Below are 13413 nucleotides of genomic sequence, written 5' to 3' on the forward strand. Positions count from 1 at the left end.
AATGGTTCAGACCATTCATAAAGGGATATGAAAATTTCTAGACTACTAATTCATATTCAGCACAGTTTTGTGGGCTCTGAAAGAGATCACATATAAGTGCTTGTTGCACTCTGAAAAGAATTGGGCGTCCCAGTTTGTTTACTGGATAGATGTCTGTGCCACTTGGAAAACCCCCACTTTCAAATACGCTGCTCCACGTAAGAAGGGCGTCTAACCTCCAGTTTTTCTAGATGGTTATGAATATGTCTGGAGTGGTATGGGGATGGTACTAGTATTTGAGGTGTCATCACCCATTAGTTGTGAATGCCATTTTGTTTGAATCAGATGACCTAATAAAAATATTTCTCTCCCTATACATCTCTTCTCTTTTAATTCTGATGTGAACACCTTCTTTTGTCCTCTATAAATCTACTTTCTTTTCTTATCTTGTTGGTCTTGACAGAATTAGACAAAAAAAATTACTGATATTGGCGGGGTCATTTGGTCTTTTTTTCCAAGGTTTTGCACAGGAGCAAGTATTTTTTTGTGTGCCCTGGCCATGGAAGTTGAAGGAGTAATAAGGCTTCTTAGTTCCGCTCTTCCATGAGGGAGAAACAGGCAGGTTGGCCTCTACACAGCCCTGCTGATATCCAGGCTTTAATCACGATATGACACTTATCATATCATGACAGGTGTTTGTGGGAAGACAGGAGTGGGCCAGTAAGCAAACCCTCCTAAAAATCCCTATTTAGGTGTTTTATAGATATTCCAGAGGGGATGAGACTTTTTGGGTGTGTGCGATGGGCAACAGAGCATCATCCCTGTGGTTATCCTTTTCCGTACTACCCAAAGACTGTGGAGAAATTAGAAGCCCCACTTTCTTCCTTGCCTCTGTTCACTCGTAGGATACTCACAGGGCAGAGTAAATCTGTGGCTGTCTTCCTGTCTTTCCAGTTTGATACTAAGTCTGTGCACACCATTTGCTGTCAAGGTTGCAGAGACCACTGCTGCTTCAATCATTTCTCTGAAGTCTCTGAGCAGTTTTCTTTCTAGAATAAATATTTTCGTTTCCTTTAATGGAAATGCAGGTGACCCTGCTTGAGCAGGGGGTTTGGGCTAGATGATCTCCAGAGGTCCCTTCCAACCTCAACCATTCTGTGATTCTGTGATTCTGTGAAATAAAACATTTAGAAAAGCAGTCGTACCAAGTCTTGGCAGCTTTACTCACAGTATGCTCTTCTTTTTGTACAGGCTTCTTACAAACCGCTGCTGAAACAGGTAGTGGAAGAGATCTGTAATTCTGATCGACCTGATCCTGTTGATATTGAGCATGTGTCGTCAGGCCTCACTGATCTCCTTAAAACTGGATTCAGCATGTTCATGAAGGTAAACCAGACTTTCCGAGCTCATCCGAAGATCATAGCATAATCATGCAGTAATTGATTTTATGTATTTGAACTGATATCGTTCAGAAGAACCTAAGGGGCAGTTAGAAGAGTTAAATCCTTATGGGGAACTAGAAATAGCTGAGGCACCACGTTGCAGGCACAGAACAAATGGGCAGCACCTGCTGAAACAAAACAAGAGGAATGGAGCAGACTGAACACCTAGATAAGGGTGAAGCTGGACACCTAGATAAGGGTGATGCGTTTGGGAGGAGTTAATGTGGCTTTGATAAAGGAAAGTCCTACCTCATATAGATACTGGAGCTCTTCAGAGACATCAACAAGTAAGTTGATAGGTGAATGCGAGTTCATATAGCCTACCTGGAATTTCAAAAGGCATTCCATAAAACATGTCATCAAAGCATTTTAAGGACCCTGAGCAACCTTAAGACAGGAGAGAAGTAAGAATAAACAGTCAGTCTCATTGTGGAGGAAGATTATCAGAGGAGTTCCATATTCAATGCCTTTTCTATAGCTCAATAAGGTTAAACGTGCAGTGGGAGGGAAGGAAGGCTCACTAGTCAGAAGTTGCTTTGTGGACGCTCTTAGCGTGTTTTAAGACAGACTTTCTGAAAGGGCTTACTCTACTTTATAAATTGCACCATGCTTAGTGTTCGCTAAGTGTCTGCACAGACACTAAGTGTGAAGTAACTATCATGCTATAAATTTAGCTCTATCCTTCTGCATATCCTGAGTTCTCCACTGAAGACAAACCCATATTTATTTCAAACTTCATCAACACTGTGGTTATGAATATAGTGTAAACACTCATATAATATAGAAGAGCATAGAAAGTAACTCTATCTTTCAATTGCAATAAAGTTACTTAAGTTGCTATACATCTGTGACCTCATGACACCAAACTGGAGGGAGTGGATGCTTCTAGTATGCTGAGGCTAGGGCTGCCATCTCAAGGCACATCAACAAGCAGAAGGAACAGAACGAGGGGAGCCCCAGGATGCCCAACATGTGCAAGTGTGGAGTCCTGCAGGCAGGACCCCCTGCCACAGCAAAGGCAGGAGGCCGACTGGTGGGGGAGAAGCTCTGTGGGAAAGGGCCTGAGGTTCTTACTGTCCAGCTTGAACATGCCCCAGCAGTTTGCCCTTGCTGTGGTGAAGGCTGACTACAGCCTGGGCTGCATCAGCAAGTTTATCCATCAGATCAAGGGAAATGATTATTTGCCTCTACTCAGCACTGGGGAGGCTGCACCTGAACTTCCGTGTCTAGTTTTGTCCCCCTACTACACAATAGGTATCAACAAACTGGGTGAGAGGCGACGGACATAAGTTGCAGCATGGGAAATTCCAATTGGATATAAGGAAACAAAATGTCACCATGAGAGTGGTTAAGTCTAGAGAGGCTGTGGAATCTCTGTCTTTTGAGATATTCAAAACTTGACTCTACAAAGCCCTGAGCAACCTGATCTAATTTTGAAGTTGGCCCTGCTTTGAGCAGGACTAGATGAACTCCAAAGGTTTGTTCTTTCCAACCTGAATTATTCTGTGATTCTGTGATAGTTGAAAGGACAAAATATTCTTTCTATTGTGTATGAATGCCTGCTCGGCCGGTTATACATTTCAAGACAGGTGACAAAAATAATTTTGGTTGCTGTGTTGGTACTATCCTAGAACCCATTATCAATCTGTAACAATATTATTTTTATGTTATATCAGAGCAGGTTGGTCTCAAACACAAAATCTGATATGCCTAAAGTTCAGTGGCTGTTTTCAGGAATCTCCACCTAGCTTTGCGGTGGATTTTCAAAATGCCCTGAAACAGAGGAGGATAGCTATAGAAATAGGGACCCAGTGTTCTTTCTATTCATGTATGAGAACTGAAAAAAATAATGCAGCTACTCCAAAAACAGGAGAAGACACAGTTGCTCCACTGTCAAACAGAGTAAACAAGCTGGTGCAGACAAGTGATTTCTGAAATGATTGGTTTTATTTACCAGTAACTCTCACAATTGCGTTTATTCTGTGGTGTTTGATTTTATTTTTTAAGCAGGAACATACCTCGTCCTTTCTTTACCAAAAAACAAGAAACATATGTATTCCAGAAAGTCTAAATGTTCCAGTGTGTGTGTGTCTGTGTGTGTATCACAGAAGTATATTACAGAGATATCCTAGTCACAGAGACCCCTTTTGCACTTTTTGCTGCACTAACAGAGAACAGAAGATCAGAGCTTGCAGAAGGCAGAATTAACTGAGAACCAAACAGATGTGGGAGTTCAGGGAAACAGTGAGGCAGGATCAATCAACCTGACAGCCAGTGTCTCCATTTCTGGTAATTGTGTAATGTCAGAAGAGGAAGAGGAGGAGGTAGCCTTATGGAGGTTTGCAGAAAGCTTCTCACAAGCTGGAGGCAGAGCACAAGAAAACACAAAATATGTTCTTGAAAATGTAACAAATGGCCAATGAGGAATGTAATTATAAGATGAATTTTTCATAGAAGAAGGTTGAACTTTTCTATACAGAATGAAGAATAGACAAGTCGACAACTTGAGGGAGGTCTCCTCCCTGCCTCTTTCTCTGTCAGGGTGTGATAGGCATGAAAAGCATTGAAATAAAAGACAAGCAGCTTTTATTAGGTGTGAAAGAAAAGTAGGATATTGTAGAGAGCCATAAGAAAATAGTAAGATCGTAAAAATTCTGGATGCGTATGTGATGTAAATCTGTGTTTGTATCTGTCAAAATAAGGGTGTTGTACCAATAGAGACCTGACCCAGGCGAGTAGATAGAAGACTGATCTCTGAGATGCTCTATACCTAGTATCTACAAGATTTAAACAACGTGTGGCTTTGAAGACCTAGAGAGAGTTTCAAGATGGTGCCATATTTATGGGCCTGTTGAGAGTAAAATGGTATGGTATTCATAGCACCTGAAAAGTTAGCGGCAAAAGAGTTAAAATGGTAGTTAAGTCAAACTGAACATAGCTAGACCACCAGACCACCATGAAGAGATGTCAGAGACAGATTTAGTTTGGAGAGGAGGAAACAGATCTGGGCCAGAGAGATTGGTCAGCACAAGGATGGTAGCTGAATGTATGTCCAACTTGTGTCAACAGATTAGTGGGAGAGAAGGCAGAGAGAAAACAGAAAAAAGGACCTGATAAGGCTGCTTTGAACACCGCTGATACTTGAAGGGCAGCAGGAGTGATCAGTAAGGACACACTGGGAGAGTGATTTAGAAAGGCAGGAAAAGGTTATTGTTACTTCATTACAGTAGTATCAAGACAATCTCATAAAGTCAAGTTAGAGTCTCTGAAACGTATATCTGAAAAGTCAGTCTGAACTCAGGTTTCCTCAGTCCTGTGACTGGACATGTGCTGGCAAACCTTGTTCTAGCTCCTGAATTTCTGTCATACAGAGAGGGTAGGATACTGCTACAGCATGAAGAAAAAAGATGAATGAGGGAAGGACAAGAAAGAGGAAGATTTCACCTTCATTTTATTTCATCTTCTGCTTTTTCTCCTCTGCTTTCCTTTCACTGCTTTTTCTTCTTTTTCAGTTTCTTTTAAGGTACTCTGGCTAGTAAAATTTATATTGGGAGTAGAGCGTTATACTTACTTAGAAGGAGGGTACTGCTCTGATCCAGACTGCTATTTAAAAAAAAGTCCTGTGCTGAAATCTTTCCAATATCAAGGAGGTTGTGGGATGAACAAAACCACGTCAGTAGCTTCTTACCCATGGTGAAACCTACCTAAAGGAGGCACAGATGTGGGTACCTGGAGAAGGCTGCGGAGACTTGAACCGTGCCTGGGCTGTTCTCCCTCGCAGCAGTGAGAGGTTCAAATCGTGCCCAAGCAAACATAGTGCTGGCTCTGCTGACAATGTGTGCAAACGTGTATTCGAAAAGCAAAAATTATTTTGGGGTGGGGAAATTGACACCAAGGAGGCATAGAAAGAGAACTGCCATTGGGACAGATACGTGCCAGCATTCAGCCACTCTCCATCTTTTGCTCTCTCTCTTCTCTGTTCCCAGTCTTGTTTGTGCGAAGACAAGCTCTTAAGTCTTTATGTGACTTAAGTCTTTCATATCAGTGTTTTCTGCTGGTCTTGCTGTGCTTATAATTTGTTTCTTTGTGCCAGTTTAGATGTTTATGTTTTCTTTGAGAGTTTTTCAGCAGCACTTATTGCCTCAAGTACCTGCAACTCTGCTAGTAATAAAAATATCCTATCAATCATAAGGAATATATAACAGCAGAGCGAGTGAACATTATGTAGGGTGAATATTTCATGAACATATCACTTACCTCCCAAATATGTGTTCTCGCTTGCTCATTTAGTTTGTAGTTTGGCATGTTGGCTGGTGCTCCAACATTATGTGTATAAGTTTCTGGCCAGTCTGTATTTCTCACACAAGATGATCTTTTCCACTTACTGCACCATCAGCACTGTAATTATTTCATGGACTTCCTTGCATTTATATTTCCTCTTCAATTCCTGAATATAAATGCCAACTCAAATAAAAATGCTTTGGTAAGTGATAAAAACAGCCTCTGCTGTCCCAGAGATGTTAGGCTACAGCCACCCCCTGCAACACTGCTGCACAATAAAGGACTTAATTTCTTATTCAAGTCATGTCTCCTAAGCCAGTCCTTTGGCATAGGTAACCCTGCTTTTTAAATTGCCTCCTGTCAGAAAACAGTATTTGAGAACATGCAAAGAGTTTGAATGACTGAGCAGTAGTCAAAAGAGTCTTTCCCTCTCCTGTCATGATTAATGCCTCCCTTATCTGACGGACTCAAATTTGTTCAACCAGGAAAGAATTTTAAAGGTATCTCTCATCCCAAAGTGTTTCTCTGGCTAATGTGTTTATTTTGAAGCTTAGTTAATGCAGAGGGAAAAGGCCTCCTTGCCTCAAGGATTCCTGTTTTTACTGCAGCTCTAGACCACATGTGGTTTGTGATGATCTAAGCAAGACCGCTTCGCTGATACCAAGTGCCCTGCACAGCAGTCTAGTTTCAGAAGATTGATGTGTTTTTCTGTTACTTTTTCCAGTTATTCAGCGGGATTAATTGGTTTATGATTGGTCACAAATAACAGATGCACTGGTGCTGGTTTCCTGGTTGGAGGGCAGACTTAGCCCTCGTAGGCCAGTCAAAGTCGTTTCTGCTGACTTTCAGAGGAAACAGCAGTGTTTGGTCAGAGTTTTACTGACCGTCTTCACCCCCGCTTTCCTGTCTCCTCCTTTCCTGTTCCTCTACACAGACACATGTGCCAACAGCAAGCCCTATAACCACCACCATCCTGAGAAAATGCAACAGTGGTCAGCTCTGAGCTGCAGCAAAGTCCCTGGTGTCCAGTCAGGAAGTCCACTGGTCCAGGGAAGCATCCCTCCTTTGGGCTCCTTTGCCTCTATTTACGGAAGATTTTCTTGACAGGGAACACACTGGCCTCTTCTCTGCTGTTATATTAATCATGCAGCCAATCCTTACCACTGCAGCAGCAGACCTTGCTCTCTGCCCACCTGCCCAACAACATGCAGAGGAGGTTGCACATGCCTTGTCAGATGGTGATTACCGAGTCCGTGACAGCAAAGCCAGCAGGGCATGTTGTGTCATCAGTTGACCAAGTTTTGAGTGTATCTCTATATAGGCTCATCATAGCTAGAAGCTTTTGGGGTTTTGCTTTTTTCTTAGTCTTCCCAATTGCCCAAGATAACTGTAGCAATCATTTTTAATGCATGGCATTTTGAAACGAAAGTGAATTTCATTTGGGGATATTTGCAAAATTAAAATTTTACAGTAACTGAGATTTACAGGACCTAGAAATGTCCTGAAACAAACTAGTTTTAGGAGGATTCCAGAATGTGCATGTTGCTTTTTGTTGTGGTTCATTTCAGTTCTTCTTCTGTATCACAGAAGTGAGATGTGTTTAGCTACATGGAGCCAGTTCCTTCAAAAGAGACAGCCTTGGGTGGTTGTATTATCAAATAAAAAAATCTTGGCAGAAATTTACATTCTTAACCCAGCCAAATATTTGGTACCCAAAGCATCATCCTCCTTCAAAACATTTGCGCATAGCATAAGAAAATTACAGATTCCAAAACCCTTTTCATTGCAGCTTTAATTTAATTTAGAGTTTGCATGCCTAATAGTATTTTTAATATGCATTTCTGGAATTTGTCATTTGAACTTGAGAAAAAATAAGTTTTATATAAGGAACATGTGTTTGGATCTAGGCTTATTTTGACTGAAGGAAATGATTTGTCAAGATATTTTCTCTTTACTATAGCCATGAAAGCCTGTGTTTTCTAATTAATATTCTTAGGTTGGGTGTCCTTACAGTTTTTCCAATGTTATACATGCATGTTTATGATGAGTTTGTTTCACTAGGAAAGATATTAAGAAAGAGAGATTTTATTCAGTAGCAAGCTTCTGGAGTTCGAGGTCTTCACATAAGAATCTTCATGAAATTGCTCTGGTAACAGGATTAAGAGTAGAAAAGAGCCAGGAAAAGGAATAAACCTAGTAATTCCTGTATTGCCTTGAGGTGCAGTAGCACAGAATTTTGTTTTGCCAAATTTATATTCATCATCTTTGTGAGCAGTTAGTTCTTTAACCTTGTTTCACTGCTTACAGCAATTATGACATGAAATACTTTAATATTTGAGCAAGTAATAGTTCTAGCTGACCTTCTTTTTAAGTAAATATTTAGATCTTACTCAAACTCTTCATGGTATTTGTAATTAAGGAGTGGGCTTTTTTCCTCTCGAGGTTAACACCATGTTTTATGTGGAGAGTAAGAAGTGTAACATGGGAAAGAAGTCTAACATGGGAAAGTGGATAAAGAGAGGGTCTTTGTAAGGTCTGGTATATTGATTTAATTGTTCTGTTAGTTTAAATGGAAAACTGCTAAATGTAGCACTAGAACTGCAGGACACCCTGCTAAATTGTAGTATATATGCTATCTGCGCTGTCAGTTGAATGAAGATGGCTAGGAAAGCAGGTGAGATTAAGAGAATAAACACTCAATACACAAATACTCAGCTCAGTAATACATCTGCCTAAGGCTTTTTGTACAGATTTCAAACTCCTGAGGAGTTCAAGAGCTCTGTGCCTGGGGAGCAGCATTTAACAGGGAGCACTGTGTAATCAAAGGCCCCAGTGAGCCTGGAGAGAGAGAGAGCATGCAATCCCCCTGTGCTTGCTTCAAAGGGAAAAGTCTCTTCTGAAGGCTGCCAGTCAGAAAGCATGACAGAGCTGCAGGACAAAAAACTGCCCAAAGACTAAATATAGGACAGCCACAGTAAGGAACAGAAGAAGAGTTGTACCCCAAGGAGCTGGAGCCACAGGGATCAAAGATAGTAGCTGCTGCAGTGGTGGCAGCAGAGGAACTGCGCTCCGCCCAAACACAGATTGATTACCACTCTCATTCTGTCGAGTGAATGCTGCCGAAAGCCTACGCGGCTGGAAGGAGAGGGGGTGGAGAGTCTAAAAAAGAGCAAATTGAACTGTTCTCACTGTCACTTTCCAGAGCCAAACATTTTGAGTGTTTCATACTCAAAGGCATGTGGTGTTGCAACAAGAGCAATGGCCCGGGCTCCGTTGACATCACATCCCAAGGCTCCGCAAAGCCTGGCACAAGGCTTTATCAGGGTAGTGTGTTTTATTAAGAAAGAGAGAGTGAGAGAAAACAGCAAACTAATCATACTTTTAGAAGTGGTTTAGAGGAAAGTAATGTAAAGCATCACCTTCACATTTAAAAACAAAATGTAGTTTTATAGAGTCGTAACTGAAATGGAATATTTGTGCCATTTTAATGCTATTCAGAAAAAATGAAAAAAAAATTTGTTTGGGCTAAAATTTTCCATATTAGTTACACCCCAATCATAGAAATATTGAAAACTTTGAAGTGAAATGAGCTAAAACTGATCACGTACTATATTGAACCTGATCTATTTTCATTAGATTAATTATAAAGTATTATTCATTGCACCGGTGAAAAAACATTATTTATGATTCTTTCCATTGCTGACCTAAGGCAGGGATTCTCACATGTTTAGACTAGACCCCTTGCTTCCACTAGATCATAATTTACCCCTCATTCCTTAAAGCCCTAAGCATATGTGTATCCAAACTATGCATCTACCCAAGTGCTGCCCTCCCACTCTGGGAAAGGAAGGAAAGGAATGAAGAAAGAATGGAAGGAAGGTCCTCAGACCTCATGGGAAACTCCTCTAGATTTCAGTGGAAGCCATGAAGACTCCATATCCCTGGAAATGTTCATCATTTTTAACCTGACATTATCCCCATTGATCTCCCATTCAACTGTTGTGGGAACCAGTGTTCTGTGAATATTTCCTTCCAAGGATCCTCATCCGGAGTCTGTCTTCCTCAGGCAGCTCATGGTGCCAGTCACTGCCAGTGTGCTCTGCACAGGTTTGGAGATGGAATGAGCAGCTACAAATAATGCTTTCTGTCATTTTACAGGTGAATCGCCCTCACCCTGGTGACCATCCTCTTCTGATCATCTATATGATTGGTGGAGTGACAGTCTCTGAGGTCAAAATGGTGAAGGACCTGGTAGCAACACACAAACCTGGTACCCAGGTAAAGAGAGCTCTAAATATACAGTTCCTATCTGAACAAAAACTAAGAAAATTCATCAGATAAAGTTGGCTGTAGTATTCGTACCAAACCTACACCAAGCCACAGCCACATGGGTGGTAATGGTATTAGGATTTTGCTGTGAAACATCTTTCAGTAACAAGTGTTCAGACTCAAAGGGTCAGTTTTTTGCATGTTAGAGTCAGCAATTAAGATTCAAACTCAGGTTGGAGGCCTGGCCTTCAGGACAGAGTAGCATTATTCTGAAGGAGCTTTCATCATGTCTCAAAAGATGCAAGTATTGGAATTCTTTTTAAGCAGAAACATTTGCTGTCCAAGAGGCTACAAGCTCCCAGCTGCACCTACCAGGCGTAGTGCAAGGATGCTCAGAAGGAGCCTGCCAAGGACCTGGGTACCATCTAGTGATATATCAGTAGTGATGGACCAGACAAGTTAATCAGCACTGCTGAGGAGCAAGATAGATTAGCCTGGATACAGCTGTACTGCTTCTGGACCAGATCATGAACCTCTGAGGTGCCCTGTTAGACATACCACTGCTAGGAACAGCCCCATCGAGTACACCAAGGAGCAGATAGGACTGTCTGTTTAAAAGCCATCTCAGACAGGGGCAGAAAACGTTTGTAATTAGGGACTTAGAGTGAAAAGGTACTGGATCTAAGGGTCACACATCAAAATTTCAATTGAAAAGACTCAATTAATATCTGAGTTCATCTTAGGATGCCAAAAATAAAAGACTTCAGCCAAGGCAGTTAGGGCAGAGTTGTCCAAGCGAACTGTGCCTTTGAACCTTCACAAGATTACCCCTATTACCCCTTTGGCCTCTCATTCCTCTCTACTGATAAGTGGCTTGCGCCTTTCCTCTGAAATCTTGACAAACAAGATCCATGTCTAGATACCCTAGACATTGAACCTCAGGCCATTTTCCTTTTGTTTCACTTCCAAGATTAAAATGCCAGCCGCCCCCTGCTTGCAGGAGAGTGGGTGCAGCAACTGAGGGGTCAGCCTCCTCCCAGACTCTCACAGAGTCAAAAACAGACCCTTTCCCAAGGAGGTTATGGGCAGGACAATTTAGATGCAAGTAAACAGGCAACATTTCACAAGGTTTTCTAAAAAAATACTCCAACCCATCCTTGAGTCTGCCCTTACTTCACAGTATCCCTGCTGTCCCCTATGCAGTTTATTCTTCCTAATCCCCCTCCATAGCCAGTGTTTCTTCCTGTTTGATTTTGGAGGCAGACTAAGCACCTTCTTCCCCCTGTTAGCCACAAGATGAGACTTCAGCTCCTAATGGTGGATGCTGCTTTGAACTGCACCTGCGCTAGGTGCCTTGACTAGCCTGAAGCAGACAATGGGGAGAGAGCCCAAAGTCTCTGTGGCTCTTGGATGTGCTGCTGCCAGGAGGATGGCTCCTGCGGTGAAGCCTCCATGTGCTGGTCTTTGCCTCTTTCACTCTCTGGCAGCAGAACTTGACTGTAGCAGTGGAGTGGAGAGGAGAGGCAAAGGAGATGGATGGATGGGCTCCAGCATCATCCAAGATGTTAAAAAGCATTGTTAATTGTGGAGGAATGTGTACAAGAGCAATCGGGTGTCTGCTGGGTAGTGCAGCTATACAGGGTAATCTAAAAACTGCGGAAAGATGCAAGAAGTGCTGTGTAACTAGCTGCATCATAAACATAAGTCTGATTTCCAAGGTGGCTTGTAAACATCTTGTTTTCAATTCCTATGCAATTCAGTTTTGATTAGTGAGAAATCATTAGCAAGATGGAGCCAACCAACTTGAGCAGCCCCTGGGTTTCACATGTGTTTTCCACAGTTTAGTTGTCTTTGCGAAGCAGTCTCAAGCAGCGTTTTATAGTATTGAATACCAATTTTAAGCAATGTTTCTTTCATCTGATAACACATTTCACCCCAGTTAGCCTATTGCTAATCTCCTCAACACAGTGAATAAAATTCTTTCCTGTCTTGAACAGGGATTGAACTGTGACACACTGATGGACAAGTTAATCCACACCTTAAATGTATTAATGTACCTTTAAAGATAAGCACAGAGTTAACAAGCGAGTTGGTTGAAAACTGCAGTAAGACTTTCGACTAACTTTCTAGAGGGAATTGAGGCTTGACAGTGGTGACACAGGATCTGGTGTTGCTTTGCTTTGACTTAACCCTGGTGGCAGGTCACCCTCTGAGGCAGATTCCTGAAGAAATTTAAGGTTTTACTGCAACTTGCCCTTTGTCCAAATGCACTATGTTTGAGGTGAAAAGACTTCAGGGGAGAGTCTAGAGGAGGAAGAAAAAGAAAAAAAGAAGCAGTTGTTTAAGTCTCTCATATAAAAATGTTTATGAGTTAGTTGGATTTACCTGGATTTCTGCACTACAGCTTGTGAATGTGTGCCATCTGTTTGGGATTATTCTCTTTTCAAAAAGCCAGGCATTTGCCTAACCCGAGCCAGTATTTAACAGAGCTTTTTTTGTGGTGTTCAGGCAATCAGTTTCAGACATCAGGGCAGGAGGAAAACGTTGGGCCCACAATTCCATTCCATTCAAACAAAGCACTGACATTGGTACTAATTATTGGCTCTGGAGAAACAGAAAGGTGTGTGGGTGCAAAAATAAAGAATTGAGTAAAGTAACAGAAAAACTGACAGGATGAACTAATTACTCCAACATTTGTTTGTAGCTGAGGCAAGTGGCATTCCAATGTGTAGCAGAAAATACGTTTCTATCCACAGAGGTGCTCTTCATCTGAGTATGAATGACAAATTCATTTCTCATTGTGAAGCACAAAGGAATATAGTATTTTCTATGCATCATTTGTTTTTGGATGGTGCTGAATAGCCTCCCTGACAGTACCTAACCAAGTGAGAAGTATCCTAATAGAAAAGGAAAAAATGACTTTTTTCATTAATTAAGAGAGTGATAAAGGGAAAAGAGCAGGAGTGGAAGTTTTACCCCCCGCTTCAGCACTCACAAGCATATGTAGTTATGAGGCTGAGGCATGCGCACAGATAAACCCCTGCAGATGCGTCCTTCCCTTGCCTTGTTCCGTGGGAGCTGCCCACTGCAGTGCGCTGGGTCAGGCTGTGAGTTCCCGGCCCCCATAGCTCAGCTGTCAGCAGGAGCAGCATCTCCTCATGCAGAGCATCAAAGACAGGCACAAAGTATTGAATAAGGAGAAGGTCTGCAAAGGAAATTTACTGTCCTGAAGAGCTTTGCCTGAAGAAAATATGGCCATTTCTTATCTGGGCAGTTCACCCATTCTCTGTAAAAATCAGAGGACAAATATTCACATTTATCACCATGTAGAACCCTCACAGATAGCAGGGGGCAAGGAGGGAAGTCCCACAGTATTTGGCTTTATCCTTGCTCATAAGTTAAAGTCGTGGTTCTCATTTTTCTGTCTGGGCTTGTTATCAGT

At 41.9% G+C, this 13413-nt stretch overlaps 1 protein-coding gene across 1 annotated transcript in view; it reads left to right on the forward strand.

Moving 5' to 3' along the window:
* SCFD2 (sec1 family domain containing 2) overlaps positions 1 to 13413 on the forward strand; it is a 221082-nt gene that overhangs the window by 204415 nt on the left and 3254 nt on the right. Inside the window, exons 7-8 of the mRNA XM_067298058.1 lie at positions 1231 to 1365; positions 9861 to 9980. Coding sequence (XP_067154159.1) covers positions 1231 to 1365; positions 9861 to 9980 — 255 coding nt within the window. The remainder of the gene's footprint in view (positions 1 to 1230; positions 1366 to 9860; positions 9981 to 13413) is intronic.

Source organism: Apteryx mantelli, chromosome 5, assembly GCF_036417845.1.
Source record: "Apteryx mantelli isolate bAptMan1 chromosome 5, bAptMan1.hap1, whole genome shotgun sequence".
Classification (NCBI taxonomy): domain Eukaryota; kingdom Metazoa; phylum Chordata; class Aves; order Apterygiformes; family Apterygidae; genus Apteryx; species Apteryx mantelli.